Consider the following 12157-nt stretch of genomic DNA (forward strand, 5'->3'; position numbering starts at 1 on the left):
AAAATAAAATGAAGCAAAAGTCTATGCTTGGCAAAAATAGGTAGTATCCAAGGAAAAATAACATTTTGCTTACTTGGTAGAAATATGACGACCAGTATTCACTGCAATCAGTAATTCATAGTTATTAACGGAAAAGAGAAATGTATAAGACTCTTTTAATGCCTTTTTTTGTCTTTTTTATAATATTTTTTTTTATTTTATATTAATTTTCTTTTACTAACATATTTCTAATTATAATACAGTTTTTTTTACAATCTTTAATAAATATTATAATAAAAACATACATTAATCCTTTTTCTTTAAAAATAAATAGTAAAATAATTTAAATTTCCAATAAATTTAATATTACAACTAAATTTTTAACTGTAGTAATTTAATCTGCAAGGTCTTATTATATATAGAGCCGACTAAGGCAGTAATTAATATTGTTAGTGCAGTCAATGATCTAAATGGCTTAATAAAAATTGAAAGAATCACATCGTGACTTTCAACAAATTGAAAACTTGAATCTCTTCTGTCTAATCTTTTGTAAATCACTAAATATTGTGATTTTTAGTTATATCAAATTTATTTTCAAATATCACGTAAACAAATGGATGTAATTATTGATCTCTTTTAGAATAATGAGAATTTAATTAACTATCACTCTATATAAAGATTATGAACTCCAATATATATCACATTCTTCGTCTAAAGAATGTTTAGTGTATAAAGAGTTTAAGTTGAGAAATAACTACAAACCAACAATTTCATCTCTTTTTTCAAGATGTTCCGAGAATATTTAAGATTGTCGTCGAAAGACTATCAACACATTTTTTATTTTAAATTGAAAAAAGATAAATTATTATTAATAACGATGATACTAATAATCATTTTACGATTATCTCTCACGGTATTCCAACCATGTTTTTAATGTTCATATACATGCTCATAAGTTTATTTAATTTTTGCACTATATTATATTTATTTTGAAATGAATTAGTAAATTAATTGCAAATAAACTTCTTATGTATGCATCCATTACAAGCATGGCAATTCAAGCTTTTAATCACTAAAAATTTCTTATGTTTGCCACTTGAAGTCAAAACAAAATAATGGAAAATATCAAAAGGTTAGAAAAACAGTCATTGATCACAATGTTGGAAGCTGAAATTGCCATTATATTCTTGTGGATTTTTATTCGTACAGAGTCTCACTTATAATTACAAAACTTGTTTGTAAAGTGATAAATATCTTTTTTTCTTTTCCAAATAGATGATCTCCCTTTATAATAATTAAACTCTTATCCCAAATTAGGATTTTATATTATATCTAATCCAATCCTTTTTTATCAAACTGCCCCAAATTTAAAAAATTGGTTTTTAAAGTGAGATATAAATTTGATTTCTATTTAATGTAAAACTTCAATTTATTCAATAATTTAGTGTTGATTAAATTCTCCTTGTTCGAATCAAACAAATTAATCGTCATGATGTCTGTCTTTATTTCCCTTGGATGACTCATAAACCAATAAAAGTTAGTTTATTGACTAGTCAGGTTATTATTAATATTTGTTGGTGCACATCACTTTCCACCAGGTGGGACACTTGGACTCTAACCCAAATTTAATTAGCCTTAATTTTAGTAATTAATGAATTAGATAATGGACAAATGGATGGTAGAACCGATCATGGAATTATCATGCTTATCCTCAATTAAAGTGTTGCAGATAACAACTACTAAGCTATTGGAGAGAACTACAGATCTATGTCCTTAATTTGGCTTTTATGCTTCAAAATTATCACCTTTCCTAATTAACATTTCCCCGCCACAATCAAACTTAGTCAAGTAATATAATGGTCACTCACGAGTAAAAAGAATCATTAGGAAACTAATTAAAATAATTCTCCTAATTAAAATTATGACAAAATACCTTTTGCACTTTCTTAATTTCTTAATTTGATTTTATATAATAATTTAGTTATTTATTTTTTATTTCTTCGATTTAACTATTTATTTAATTTTAAGTAACAATTTAATTTTTATGTCATAAAATATCAACAATATTATTCATTTTTAGACAAACTCAAAAAATTCATCATCATTATCTTCGAATAAAACCTAAAAAATTCATATATTCATCAAATTCATAAATCAAACATTTAAATAAACTTATATTTTTAACTTCAACAATATCAAATTCATCAAAATTTGTGTGTGAATTCGTTGTCCGAACATAAAGTTGTTTTGTTCATTGTAATGATATGATGTTGTTTGATTTTGTGTTTTATTATGGTGTTGATTTGGTTAAGATTCACAAATTAAATTAAATTCATTATATATTCAATCTATGTATGCATTTATCACTTCCATATGCATGACTATTCTACAAACTTTAATTTATCACATTTAGATCCATTTTACCGTTTTCTGCTACTAAATTAGATCTTATATATTTGTTCATAGATTCCTTATTTTTGGTCTTAACGACTTCGAATTTATGTTCTTCTCTAACATCGTATTATACCAAATTAATTTAATGAATGTCAATTTTTTAGTAAAAAAAGAAAACTATTTGAAACATTATTTTGTTTCCTAATTGACAAATTTTATGCTGTCTCAATAATATCTATCATTGGAATGCATGGTATCCAACCAAACTATAATAAGGCAATATCACAATTTTAGGAAATAAGTGAATAAAATAGAACTTTTTTTGCAAAAAAAAAAAAAAATATATTTCTGAATAATTTAATTTATTTATTGAACAAAAATTATAAATGAGAAATGACATATAAAATGAATAACTCTCATTAATAATTCTTCACAAATTCAACTAACTATTTATACTTTAAATTAGTAATACTGTCATAAGCTATTAATACTTTTAAATAATAATATTGTCTTAAGCTATTAATACTTTTTATGTCACTCTTTCACGTATACTGCAATATGTCATAAGCTATTAATACTTTTAATTAATAATATTGTAAATCCATTCCAGAAAGGATCACATGATTTTATTCTATCCAGAACACAGTACCATCTTTTCTTAATTAATTTACTAAACGATAATTTTTTTTTTTGACTCAACTAACAATAAATTGTTGCTGTTGTTAATTTTCTAATATATATGATGAATATTGAATACAGTAAATTAAGAACAGAAAGAAAAAAAAACTGATTCTGATTCATACAAGTAGTAATTAAATGCAGCTATGGCATAGCAAACAGAGAAGGCTACATAAATTTATATATCATCATCATACAGTCAAACAGGAAAAGGAAAAGGAAAAGGAAAAGGGAGAAGTGCTGTTTCAAAGACATAGTGAACTAGACAACTTAATTATCATATCTTATAATATGATATATATTATATAATATACTAGCTAGAAAATAATAAATTCCCATGCCTTATTTGATTTGATTCTCACAAAAACTAAACCAACAAACAGAGATGAAAAGCCAAGCATCAGACTTGCCTAGAAGGCATATATATGTATAATTCTTGTGCCATCATTTATTTGGCCATGGCTCCAACAACATCTTCATAGCCAAATACTTCAACTTCAACCTCATCATCTTCCTTTTCTGCTGCACTAATTTGAAGAAGAAATAAGAAAGGATATGATGGTTGGGAGATATATCTTTGAGACCTAAGTAAGTATATAAGGCAGAGATGGATGAAGCAAAGGACTTTTATTTTATGTTTAAAAAAAGAAAAGTAATTTGTATGTTAAACAATACTCAAATGCCATTTCATAATATTTAATTTCTTCCGATTTTAAATATAAGAAAAACTCAGAATCAACAAATATTATTGTATTTAATTTAAAATTTAAATTAAATATATAAATTTTTATTGGTTTAATTTTCTCTTATATTTAACACCGGCGGTATAATTATTGAACAGATTATGTAGATTATGTATGTACTTCTCCATATGTATGGGATTTTTTACATATACTAATATTCTAACAGTGAAGGAATATTCTATCTTATAAACTACTAGTGGGAATCTGACAGGAGAAAAAAATTATTAATGATGGTGAATGATTCAATTTGTTTGGACCAAGGGGTTTCATTTGTAACATGGTGGACCTCACTCACAGCTCTTTTGTCAGGGTATGACCAAACTAAATTTCATTTTATTAGTATATATGTATTTATATTTTTCAAAAATGTACTGAATTTTCATAATCCCCTCACAAATTCAAAGTATAAATTAAAGAGTTTAAATGATAAGTATTATCGATGTAAACTAGTTAAATTTTAATAGAAGTATTTAGTTTAAATTTTAAAAATTGAGTTAAATTTAGTTTAAAGTTTATTGTTTGTTTTATCGCACTGTTTAATTCTTGTAAGAATATTTTGAAATTGTATGTATGAAATGATAAAATAGTAAATTTGTATTGAACGTGAACGTAAAATTAATTCGCATATTAAATATTTGTTTAAGTCTAATTTATAAAGTACTTTTTATGGACCTTAATAAAAAGAATGAAATTTGGACAACCACACAATAATCCTTGTCAAGTGAAGTGGTTTTCTATTTCATGAGAAAGTAAGACTTTATAAAAAGTATGAACATGAAAGCAGGATTTGATGTTGTTGTAGAGGATTCTGGCCATGATTTTGATAGATGCTTTTCAGTTTCTTCTATCTTACTCAACCATTTATCATGTAGTAGGTCAGGAAACAAAGAATTTCCACAATTGACCAGCCATAATTTTCAGTCAAAGTTGCATTACGATTTTTTTTCCTTTGTTAGATAGAAGAAAGAGTTTAAAGCACTCCATTTCCCTCAAGCTAGTCTTGTATCCTAAGCAAAAAATAATTTAACAGTTTTTTCGTGTTTTGCATTATGTGCTAAGTGCTAATGAATGATGCATGTTTTGGCCGTATACTATACAACATTACTTCTAGACCATAAGAACTTTGCAAGATAGTTGATCTGGTCTCGATTCTCGATTATAAGCAAAATAATATTCATTCTACTTATCATTTTATGTCGCAATTATAACTTCCTTTCATATTATTTAATGATTTTATCATAAAATATTCTTTAATTAATGTAATTTCTTTTTTCTTTTTATAAATGAAATTGTATAATTATCATAAAAAATTCATACAATTAAGAGGTTTTGGATTCGAACTCAAACATATATACCATCTAACAATATGAACATTTTTCAGTTGAGTTAAATATTTAAGAATATTAATATAATTTTATTTATCAATGACCATTTTATTCTACCGGAATAAGTTACTATGGATGAAAATTTTGGAAATGCCCATATATTTTTTATAAGAGAGAAAAAAAAAATCCATCATAATTTACTAAATTTTTAAATAAATATGAAATTAGTTACTCTATTTGATCACAAATCACCTTATGAAGACTACTATAATATAGAATTAGTGCTCAGTTGGGATCATAATGGATTGTTTTCAATTTAAATAGAGACATTAACCAGAATTGTGGTAGAAATTAATTAACTAATCTGAGAAATTACACTAAAAAGTATGCTTTGGCACAGACGTTTTATCATTTTTTTTGTAAAAAATATTGACCTTCCTCGGAAGAGGATTTGTGTGTCATTCAACTGAATTATTGAGCACTCAACACGTGTAAATATTAAATTAATTACATACCTAAAAGAATTTAAAACAACCTGTACGGATAACAACCCATGTTACATCCACAAAGATTTTAAAATAAGAGGAGCTCAAATAAACCACTTGATTTCCAATAATAATAACACGAACAACTTTCCTAGTTTCTATTTTAATGTAATCAATCAATAATCGTAAACAACAAATCAAGTTATGGGTTAATAGCTTGTTCATTTATTTTACCAAAAGCTCTGGTTTGAATCATTCTCATCATAACTATAATGATGTTGTGTATTTTAAGAGAGAGGGGCTATTTTGTATGGAAGAAGAAAATAATCTTCCACATAGAATAACACGCCATGTTTAGTACGAAGAAAACTCAACTATTTATATGAAAAGAGAGACAAAAAATCTACGAGGAGAAAAACAGAGTGAAAAGTTTGCCATAAAAATTATACTGGGTAGAAAGTAACATGATTTGCTGAATTATATAAATGGGCTGTGCACGTATCTTTATTGTCTTTTATTTTAATAAAACATCTTTATTGTCATTGACCTTATCTATGTAAATAATTGTGTTATTTCCTTACTCAATGTCGTAATAACTTTTAAAATGTACTTAATCCGATTTCTTATTTGGATAAATTGTAATATGCAAGATATTAAACAAGATGTCCATATAATAAGCTGTAAGTTTTTCGTAAGGCTTATAATTAATTATCAGCTAAAATTTGAAGGGATTTACAGATCAACTAGCTATTAAAACATCATAAAATAAAATAAAGCTTTTTTTAAGAATAAAAACCCTTCTAATTTTTAACAGTACTAATGACTATTATAGTAGATTTTGTTTCCTTATTCTATCATTCGTCTATACCAAGTATTTCAACCCTTTTATTTTCTTTACCAAGTCTACAATTTATCAGGAATGACTTCTTAAAGTACTAAGGATCTGAAAAAGAGTTTAGAATAAACATCAAAGTGCCTCAGCCGCTATTAAACTTTACATGACTATAAATCTCCTATAATCTACTGGAATAGATCAGAACCATTAATCTAGAATAAAGCTGCCAAGTTATTTAAAAAAATGAAAAGTGTCCCAAAATAAAGATGAACATTTATGAATATGCATTCCTAAATCAAGGAGTCAACCGAAAATACACAGGATCTCTCTGCCGAATCCTTAAAATTATGGAACGGCAGTAGCCTACTAAATACCAGTACAACACTTCAAAGTCTGAATTGTGTCTTGATCTAACAAGCATATGAAAGATTGCTGTCTGAAATTTCTCATTCCTGATAAGATTTAATCGGAAAGATGATATCAATAATTATGAGCAAACATATACATCAAAGAAACACTAGGAGATCGTAGATACCCTGGTTACAGCATATCCATTAATCAGAATGTCACCATGTCTCTGAATTGCAACATCCTGAAAGAGAAATAAGAGAGACAGCAGAAAATCTGTGGCCACTTATAAAATTAGCCACCTGCTTGCTTGTGTATTTGTATTGCACTATATATATATATGTTTCTTTCTTTTAGCCTAGCATGAATTTGGGTGCACGAGACACAAAATAACACTAGCAACCCAAAACAAAAGCATGCACTTCAGCCCAACTAGAGACTGTGTAAAGAATGCCAGATAAACCCTTCCAATTGGAAGAGCTTTCTTCACTGAATTCTTTCTGTTTCTTAACCAAGCCAGAAAACAAAGGGACAAATGAAATACCAAATTGCATCCCAACTGTCCTAAGACTTGAACTTGAACCAACCACAATTCCGACATCTGCTTCAAGTAGACAAAGTAAATCACCCACCGAGTCTCCAATGTAAATGGTTAACTTCTTCTTGTCATCATTACAATCTTTCAATAAATTACGAAAAGCTTGGACTTTGTCAATAGGAGACTCCACCCTCTTCACAATGTCACCGGTGGAAACAGATCCCTCATAAGTGAACTCATTGGCATGAACATTCATCTCATTTAAATCAGCTGGCCAAAATTTAGAAACATAAATTTATGAGACAAAATTTAGAAACAGAAACTAAATTATCATCAATTATCAATTTCCATCAACTTGATGGTGAAGGATTGGCCAAAACAATTTATGCTAGGAATCAAGGGAACAATTATTTACAGAAAATCATGGATATGGTCCAAGGCTCCAAGCACTCAAAAAGGGCAAGACAAACAAGAATGAAGAACTCCTGGTGATTCAATTTATTTGCATAAACCATTTGAATACAAAAGTTGTGCTTTGTCAGGTCCAAAACTCCAACATATATAGAAACATATAACTCACAAATAACATGATAAAAGTTGAAATGTCGTCTTAATTAAATCTTTGAAAGTTGAGAAATAACAAAGCAGCAAAGAAAGAAGCAAGCTAATGAAAACCATGGGCAGAGTAGAAACAACTTAAAAAGATTCTACCCCTTGCAAATTTAAGATTTCTAAAAACTTGTAGTACGGTCACATAAGAATTAGCTGCCTTGTTCCTACCAGAACTATAAAAAAACATCATATGAAAAGCTCCGAAGTGAAAGGAGACACATGTTGACCAACAACACAAGTCCCAAACAGGGTTTTTATAGAACCGCCAAGACTAGGATGACTCCGAAGTGTGAAATGGTCACACTTGATATTGATTCAGAATGAGGTGTCCTATTATTTGATTCCACAAGCTAAAGTTGAAAATAAACATTTATAATACTAGTATCATCAAAGAGAAATAAATCACAGCTCAAGGTAAGGAATATGCACCTGAAGAAAAAGCAGACCTAATGAGGTCACCACACCAGCAGTATGAAAGAACATGCACATTGGCATTTAAATTTTCATTCTTAACAACTCTCCGAAAAAAGTCGGTGCAACCATCTTGAAGGATCAAACGCTCTCCAGCACGCTTTATATCTTCTATATTTATACCCTTGAGAACCCCTGACTCGACAACCCTATTATTTGCTGAGTTCTCGAATTTTGAGAGTTGCTCAAGTGCCACAGACAGTTCTTTATAATCAAAATCTTCCACTGAAAATCATACAAGAACAAAGCAAATCAACGAAATCTTACAAAACACATATTCTATCTAGAGAAGTTAAGACCATATGAGAGAGAATACAGAAAATCATCATACATCTATTGGCAGGCATAATGCTTTCTATACATTGCTCATACTCCTCTGTATATTGTTTAGATAGAAAACCCCAGGTATTCCTGAGGTCAGAAGACGACATTCGAGTTATTTGATCTTCAGTCTGATTCTGATCAGATTTTGGTGCCGTCACTATAGCAATTTCTGCCAAGATGGCAGATGAATCAACAACAGTGCATGTTAAATCAAAATCAGAAAAAATCACAAGATGATCTTCTGCAGGGTTATGTCCTTTAGTCAAGGGTGCTATAGTTGGCTGAAAAAGTGGTTGAGCAGTAAAGAAGTCTATTTCAAGCTTTATTGCCTGGTAATAAAGCTTTTCAATGACATCGAGTTCTTCACCGGTCAAAGAGACACTTAGTTTGTCGAGCAAATCTTCAGTTTGCAGAGCAGAAGCCTAAATTCAAATATAAGAATAACTGAGTAATTAGGGCACAAGAATGCCATGATTAAATGTATATTCGACCAAGACTCAAAATAATATCCAAGCAACCACAAAGGCTATATATGGTATGGCTCTACTGTCAACATGACAAACCTGGAAACCATCAGAGGAATAGTTGTCGATCCACTTGCTATACGGGTGAGTACTTTCGTCAGAGTCCAGAAGTTCCTTGATCTTTTTACCAAGAAAGGCATAAAGCCTCATGCAAGGAGTCATGGCACCTATAGTATAAGCAGCAATTTTTGTTTTCTCAAATGGTGTTGCAAGTTTACCAGAACTTTTAAGTCCTTCAATCTTCCCAGAAGCGGTAGCCAACAAGAAGTTGGTATACTTAATTGTTGCAGTATTAACACTGTGCTCTTTGGCAAGGTCCAATCCCCATTCCTACACATCATTAGCATAAAATCGCAATAATATAAGCTGTATGAGTTAAAAGGGGGAGAAAATACAAGCATGTGTAAAGTACATATTGACTGTTCGAAAATTCCATGAAGCAAGCAAGCATGAGATGAGACACATTTTGTTCATTTAAACTTTAAATATCGGCTTAATCCTAAACATGGAATCAACACTATAAACAACAATAATGACGACAACAAATGGTGCATAAGCAAAACCCAACTTTCCTCTCATAAATAAACAATAATTTATAAGTACTCTTAATCTGTTCCTGGAATGGATGTCCCTCAAGGTCATATTCCAAATTTCCAATCACATAAAACTTCACTATTATGCATACAAATGTTTCAAGTTTTCCAAGGTAATAGGAATCCAATCAGCATTTAGCAGACAATTTATCTTTACTATTAGTAAGCAACCCCTTAGTATTATTTGGACCTGTCCCGTTCAAAAATGGAAATTGTGACAGCTGCCTTCTTCCCCTTGAAGACTTCATAATTCAAGTCACAATTCACAAACATAAGTAGTAGAATTACAATGAACAATATTTAAAAAAAATTGCCCAATTTCAGGCCAATTTTACGAGGAAAAATGTCTTACCTCTACCAGTGAGTCATGCATCTTCAGCTCCTCTAAAACTTCCTTCCTCAACTGAGAGAGTCCAAGTTTATCGTCATCATCGTCTGCACACTCTTCAGCCAACTCATACCTATGAAATCATAGAAACTCAAAGAATAAACACAAACAACCATATTACTTACCATAACCTTTTAATAATATCTTCCTCTCTTAAAAAAAGACAGAAAAATGATAGTAAGGAAGAGGGAAGTCTTGCACGGTGTTCTAGATTTTAAATACTGAAACTCACCTCAATCAAATGATTATACAATCTCACCAAATAATCAAACTCTCCAGTTTTGGTTGCTGAGAAAAACTGACAAACAGAAGAAAACAAATAGACATAAAATAAAATTCCATACACATGAAATTTTAGTTTCACTCACTTATAAAATCCACAAGTTCATTTACACTTACTTTCAAATCACATGAATTCAGTCTAGAGAACATTTCATTTCCACCATCCAATACAACAAACATATTCCAATATTCTAATATATCTATATAGAATATAGTTGTCTACATAGATCAAAAATCAAAATCAAACGTATTTATTTATCTATCTGTCTGTCTATCTACTTTATTTTGTAAACTTTCTCAGCAACCAAAACTTTGATTAGGGATAAGTAAGCATATTAATTAATTAATTAATACTATTGAAGGACACTCACGCTAGAGCGAAAGCGCGAAGAAAATGAACATCTTGAGCGATGTATTGACGAAAGGAATCGATCTTCAAGTTTCCGGACGCTAAGGAGATCACAAAGGGAGTATACATAGCGAAGATGGATTCGCGGTTGAACTTGATCCAGAAACGCTTCGCGAGTCCAGCTTCGCTGTTGTTGTGGATTGCTGCCATTGGGATTCGGATTCTAACCGACGATCTTGAGTGAGGAACGAAACCTCCAAATGAGATAGAACGACGGATTATTTTGATACTCGGATTCAAAGTCGGAAGGGTTTTTATAGGGTTTCGGAGGAACCACCGCATACGCATCAAGTCAATCAAACACACAACGGTGATGCCTAACGCAATCTCTCTCTCTCTCTCTCTCTCTCTCTCTCCCTAACTCAATCTCTCTCTCTTCTTCTTTCTTTATGTGTTACTTTTACAATGTACACAGAGAAAGAGAGAGAAGGAGAGAGAAAGAGGAGAAGAAAGAAGAAGAAGAAAGAGAAGAGACGGTGCTACTGGTGCGACTTCTGGGTGGTCTCTCGCTACTGGGCTCTTGTGCGGGCTCTATCTCAGTTTGGGCCAAGCCTGACTTTAGTTAAGAGAATTAGCTTTTGTACCCCCATTTAAAGTTATACCCCCCAACTTAATGTTTTTTTGAGTGAAATACCCAAAATAACCTTAAAAAACAGTAAAAGTCAAAATAAGAAAAAAATGAAAACAGTTTACCCCCACACATGAAAAATCCGGAAAAGTGAGTTTTTCAGAAAAAAAAAATTTTACCGGAAATTTCAAAAGGATTGAAATTTCCGGTAGTTCAAAATGCATACTGGAAATTTCATTTTTGAAATTTCCGGGAAGGCAAACCGGAAATTTGAAAAATTCGGTAGTTCAAAATCAATACTGGAAATTTGAAATTTCCGGATGCATTCCCGGAAATTTCATTTTTGAAATTTCCGGTATGCATTTTGAACTACCGGAAATTTCATTCCTTTTTGAAATTTCTGGTACACTGTGTAATTTTTTTTTTTTTTTTTGTTTATTGAATTTTGTTAGTGAGGACCAGAGGAGGAAAATATGATGGTGGTGATCATTCGCGAGTTCGGCCTCCTACACAGAGAAAGAGAGAGAAGGAGAGAGAAAAAGGAGAAGAAAGAGAAGAGACGGTGCTACTGGTGCGACTTCTGGGTGGTCTCTCGCTACTGGGCTCTTGTGCGGGCTCTATCTCAGTTTGGGCCAAGCCTGACTTTAGTTAAGAGAATTAG

The 12157-nt window shown here is 30.5% G+C and overlaps 1 protein-coding gene across 2 annotated transcripts; it reads right to left on the minus strand.

Moving 5' to 3' along the window:
• Positions 1-6548: 6548 nt before the first annotated feature.
• LOC101490905 (bifunctional TH2 protein, mitochondrial) lies at positions 6549-11416 on the minus strand. 2 transcript variants are annotated; one of them, XR_189642.4, is made up of 7 exons: positions 10891-11416; positions 10202-10310; positions 9296-9586; positions 8740-9154; positions 8367-8633; positions 6975-7595; positions 6549-6891 (listed from the first exon to the last, which is right to left on the minus strand). XR_189642.4 is itself a non-coding variant. In XM_004495536.4 (6 exons), the coding sequence occupies exons 1-6, from the start codon at positions 11214-11216 to the stop codon at positions 7183-7185; spliced, it is 1821 nt and encodes a 606-aa protein (XP_004495593.1). In that variant the 5' UTR covers positions 11217-11416; the 3' UTR covers positions 6893-7182. The 2 variants fall into 2 exon arrangements, 1 of the variants encoding a protein (XP_004495593.1); XM_004495536.4 differs by lacking the exon at positions 6549-6891 and having other exon boundaries at positions 6893-7595.
• Between the last annotated feature and the right edge of the window lie 741 nt (positions 11417-12157).

This window comes from Cicer arietinum, chromosome 4 (genome assembly GCF_000331145.2).
Source record: "Cicer arietinum cultivar CDC Frontier isolate Library 1 chromosome 4, Cicar.CDCFrontier_v2.0, whole genome shotgun sequence".
Classification (NCBI taxonomy): domain Eukaryota; kingdom Viridiplantae; phylum Streptophyta; class Magnoliopsida; order Fabales; family Fabaceae; genus Cicer; species Cicer arietinum.